Source organism: Myotis brandtii, unplaced genomic scaffold (genome assembly GCF_000412655.1).
Source record: "Myotis brandtii unplaced genomic scaffold, ASM41265v1 scaffold131, whole genome shotgun sequence".
NCBI lineage: Eukaryota > Metazoa > Chordata > Mammalia > Chiroptera > Vespertilionidae > Myotis > Myotis brandtii.
Window position 1 is genome coordinate 2,380,194 of NW_005354632.1, and position 4,776 is coordinate 2,384,969.

Here is a 4,776-nt window from a genome sequence, read left to right on the forward strand (position 1 = left end):
TTTGCTTTCCTCCATTTCTGTCATTTGTGTCCTGTTTCTTTGTCTCGGCATTTTTTATGCTTCGCTGTGTCGATAGAGTGCCTTTCTGTGCTAAGTGTCCCAATTACCTGAGGTAGACACTCTTGGTGCACCCCCTTGTGGTCTTTGTGCACAGTCTTGTTGTAGTTAAGGCTTGATTGTTGTAGTTATCACTGGGAGGAATTGACCTCCAGGCCAATTGGCTGTGAGAATCAGCTGTGTCTGCAGTGGGAGAACTTCTGTGCTGGAGACACCCCTCTGGGGCAAGACTTGCTTCAATGGGGCTTTGGTGCTCACTGAGTCTGCCCCCTGAGTGTGTCCTTTATGTTTCCACGGAGCTGCAAACTGGATGGTCCCACTCTGACCTCTGGGCTTCCTGGCTCCTGGATCTCTAGGGAGGTGCTAATCTAGCCTTTGCCTGAGGCTATCCAGCAAAAGCCTCCTTGCAGGGCTTGGGCGGGGCAGGTCCCAGGGGATCAACAGGGCGGGGCTAGCAGTTATGGCTGCTCTCAGTCTTGCCCTCAGAGGCTTTGCTTCTCAGTGTCCCGGTAATCGCTGCAAGTCCCTCGGACAGAAAGCTGTGCTCGGGTTCCAACCGATGCCAGACAGTCCCACTTCTCCCGTATGAGTCTGGGTCCCTAGAGACTCTCCCGGAACTGGAGCTCAGAGCCTGAGACACCTTCCCGATTGAAAACGACAACCGCGCCCTCAGCCGCCAGCCCGCTCCGCATGCACTCCGAACCTTAGTATTTTACTTCCGCACCGCGCCTCCTCTGAGTCTGGGTATGGTTTTCTCTTTCCTTCTAGTTGTAGCATTTCCACTCAGCCAGCCTTCCTGTGGTTCTGGGTGATGTCCGTTCCGTCTTTTAGTTGTATTTTTGAAGTGGTTGTTCGAGGCAGCAAACTCTGGTGTTTACCTATGCCGCCATCTTGGGTGTCAAGGTTGTTTGTTAATCTGTGCATCTTCATAGGCCTCAAGGGTGGGAATTGTATTTGCTCACTAGTAACACATCTTGATTCATAATAGGAACTCGGTGTCTGTTGTATTTAATTGAACCCCATCTGTTATGTATATTTTTATTCATTGTTCTCTCATAAGGTAATCTAAGAACTCCTTAATGTATGCCTTTTAATTCAGTAGCAATGGAAATAATAAAATTAAAGACAACTCTAAACATGCACCAACATGTCCTAGGTGCTAAGGATACTAGTACACTCAATATGACAGACATGGTTCTTGCCTTCATGAAGTCTACAGTCTAATGGTGGTGGGAGAAAAGCCGTTTTAGAAGTTTAAAATTGACCAAAATATGGGATACAAAGTAGTATTTAATGCAATTTAGAAATAGATTACACACAGCCCTGGCAAATGTAGCTCAGTGGTTAGATTCCCAGTCAAGGGCACGTACCTGGGTTGCAGGTTCAGTCCCGGCCCGGGGTCGGGGCATGTGCAGGAGGCAACGAATCCATGTACCTCTCTCACATCGATGTTTTCCTCTCTCTCTCTCTTTCTCTCTCTCTCCCCGCCCCCTCTGTTTTCCTCCCTTCCACTCTAAAAAAATCAATGGAACAAAATATCCTCCTGTGAGGATTAATAACAACAACAACAAATAGATCACACAAATATAAATATTTTGAAAATAAATATAAATATTTTTAAAACAAAAAAGGAAATAAAAAACAAAAGAGTAATTTCAGATCACAGTACAATAAAATTAAAAATTACATAATAAAATATAATTCAAAATTATAAAAGATATAAATTTAAAAAAATCTTAACTTGAATCATGAAAAGTGGTATGAACTCCTCCACAAACATTTATTGAGCTACTGTGTTTAAGACATTCTGCTAGGTGCTGAGCACAAGAGAAAATATTTACAAATGGGAAGTAAAGGGAAGAGCAAGAAGTCCAATCTGATTAGAGATAAAGTTTGTAGATGAGATGATAGGATATAAACCAGTTTGGAGCTGACTCGCTTGTTTTACTGAGAACTTTAGATATTATTCTGCAGAAAATGGAAAATTTTTTATGGCTTTTGAGTAGAGAAAGGTTACATCCTACATCCTCTCTGTACTTTTGAAGGATAGAAGTCATATAGATATAATAAAATCTACAGAATATTTCCCAAGTAATACTTGATGAAATTATATCACTCAAAATGTATGTGTGTGTGCATGTATGTGGGTATATATTTTAGCAGATATATACACACACACACACACACACACATACATATACATACACACACAGACACCTATTGTTAACAGTATTACAGAAGTCTCCCATTTCTCCCCTCCTCCCTTACAACCTAGCCCCTACCCACCTTCCCAGGTCTTCACCACCTTATTGAATGTGTCCATGAACTATGCATATAAATATAAGTTTTTTTTTGTTTCTCTCTCATCTCCCCCTCGCCCCCCCATATTGAGGTATGTTAGTCTGTTCCATGCCTCCATGCTTTGGGTCTTATTTTGTTGGTCAATTCATCAAAATGTCTATATTAACAAAAGAATGTCTAGACTGACCGAGAAGGAAGAGTACAATGATTTAAGTTCATATATGAAGAATCCAGAGAAAGAAAAGAATAAGTCAAAGTAAAGAAGGGGAAGAAATGCCAAATATAAAACTGAAACAGTGATTATGAATTCTTCATTTAACAGTATTTGTTGAGTACATACCTACCATAGGTCAGGCAGGAGGCTATGTACTTTGTGCAAATAATAATGAGCAAAAAACACTCAGCACTTTTATTTTCATGGCGCTTACAATAAACTGGGAGAGAAACAGAGATAAAATAATACTAATGAGTAAAAATTACTGAGTCCGCAGGCTGACGCTCAATCCACTGAGCCAAACCGGTTAGGGCAGTACCTATGTTTTCTTCTATTTAATTTATCATTTCAGATCTTATATTTAGGTTTTGATCCATTTTGAATTAATTTTTGTGCATGGCGACAACTGTAATCTAGTTTCATTCTTTTACATGTTGCTTTCCAGTTTTCCCAGCACCACTTATTGAAGAGGCTTTCTTTTCTCCATTGGGTGTTTCTGGCTCCTTTCTCAAAAATTATCTGCCTGTACTCCTGTTGCTTTATTTCTGGGCTCTGAATTCCGTTCCATTGTTCTGTGCGTCTGTTTTTCGGCCAATCCCAGGCTGTTTGGATTATCGTAGCTCTGTAGTATAATTTGAAGTCAGGTAGTGTGATACCTCCAGTTTCATTCTTTTTTCTCAGGATTGCTTTGGCTTTTCGGGGTCTTTTGTGGTTGGTTACATACAAATCTGTTGATTTCTCATTCTGTTTCTTTAAAAAATGACACTGGGATTTTGGTGGGGATTGCATTGTATCTGAATATTGCCTTGGGTAATATGGCCAAATCATATACAGAAATAAAGAGTCAGAATTCCATTTGCTAATACTCCCAAAATGGAAAATATATTAAATGAAATTACCTGAATAATAAGATAGACATATGGAATATGTTTGAGGTAGATTGATAGTTATAGAAGGAAATATGCATGTTGATAGGTGGGTATCCCAATGTCCCGTGAGAAGATGGCTGTGTGGTCATGTGACTTGCAGTCCTTCCTGTGGGAGGAGAATTCTTCCCACAGACTTCAGGCTTGGTGAGTGGCATGTGAGCCGAATGGTCCTGTCCCTTCTCTTGTCTTTCCTGTTCACTGAGGAGCTAGAGGGCTCACGTTGTGGCTTCGTCTTCACACCGATCCACATTTTCAATGACCAGAACTTCTGGATTCTACCTTTTAATACCTTTTGAGATAACACGTTACTCAGTTCATGCTTCTGATGACCTGGTCTGGCCGCCTCTGCTGAGCACAGCGGGCTCTGCGTGTTCCCTGTGAATCGGCTGCGTCTGAGCAGAGCAGCTTGATGAGCAGCCGCCGAGTGGGGGTGGCTGCCCGAGACCACGGAGCCCACGGGCCTGACATCCCGCCTGGCCTTCCAGGTAAAACTGGGCGACTCTGATCTGGCGACTGGAGCAGCTTTTTCAGTTTCCTCTGCCTCTGTCTCCCCTCGCCCCTCATCCTCACCGAAGCGGGCTTGTGAACTTGTTAATGTTTCCACACAAATCCGACTGTTTTTCTCGTATTTGAAACTGTTCTCTGACTTCCTAGTGTCCTTCCGGCAAACTCACATTCTCAGCTTGATTATAATCTTCACTTCTTGACATTCCTTCAGCTTGCGTCATGCTGTGTCCTATTTCTTATGCTCTTCTCGATTACCCCTGTTGCCACACATACCCATGTCCATCTTGGCAAATTCGTATCCATCCTCCGGGCCTCAGGTTAGACCTTTTCCTTTGGGAATCTTCCTGGGACTTTAAATCTGAGTTAGAACGTGTTCCTGAGAGCTGGCCTTGCCTTGCCGCTATTCTCTTGTTCACTGTGTGCCCTCAGTCAGCGGCGACTTCCTTTTCTGGGCCTGGCTCTAGAGTAGTTTGATTCTTTTAATGGCCATACAGTGGCAATTTCAGACGCTGAGAGGTCGAGATGTATTGCAGGGCTTACTGATCTTTTATTCCCTGTTAAATAGAGTCCGTTAGGGCAGTCACACCCCCATGCTTTCATCCCTCTGCTAAAGGTAGGACTACATCGGTCAATTGTTGCAGTTATGTTGGGGGTATTAACTTAAAAATGAAAGGCCAGCCCTAGCCGGTTTGGCTCAATGGATAGAGCAGCCGTGGGCAAACTACGGCCCGCGGGCCGGATCCGGCCCGTTTGAAATGAATAAAACTA

General features: G+C 43.0%; 1 protein-coding gene across 1 annotated transcript in view; it reads left to right on the plus strand.

Moving 5' to 3' along the window:
* The window catches only part of PHTF1 (putative homeodomain transcription factor 1), a 27,242-nt gene that overhangs the window by 3,963 nt on the left and 18,503 nt on the right, over positions 1-4,776 (plus strand). The window contains exons 3-4 of the mRNA XM_005859985.2: positions 1,689-1,706; positions 2,871-2,887. Coding sequence (XP_005860047.1) covers positions 1,689-1,706; positions 2,871-2,887 — 35 coding nt within the window. The remainder of the gene's footprint in view (positions 1-1,688; positions 1,707-2,870; positions 2,888-4,776) is intronic.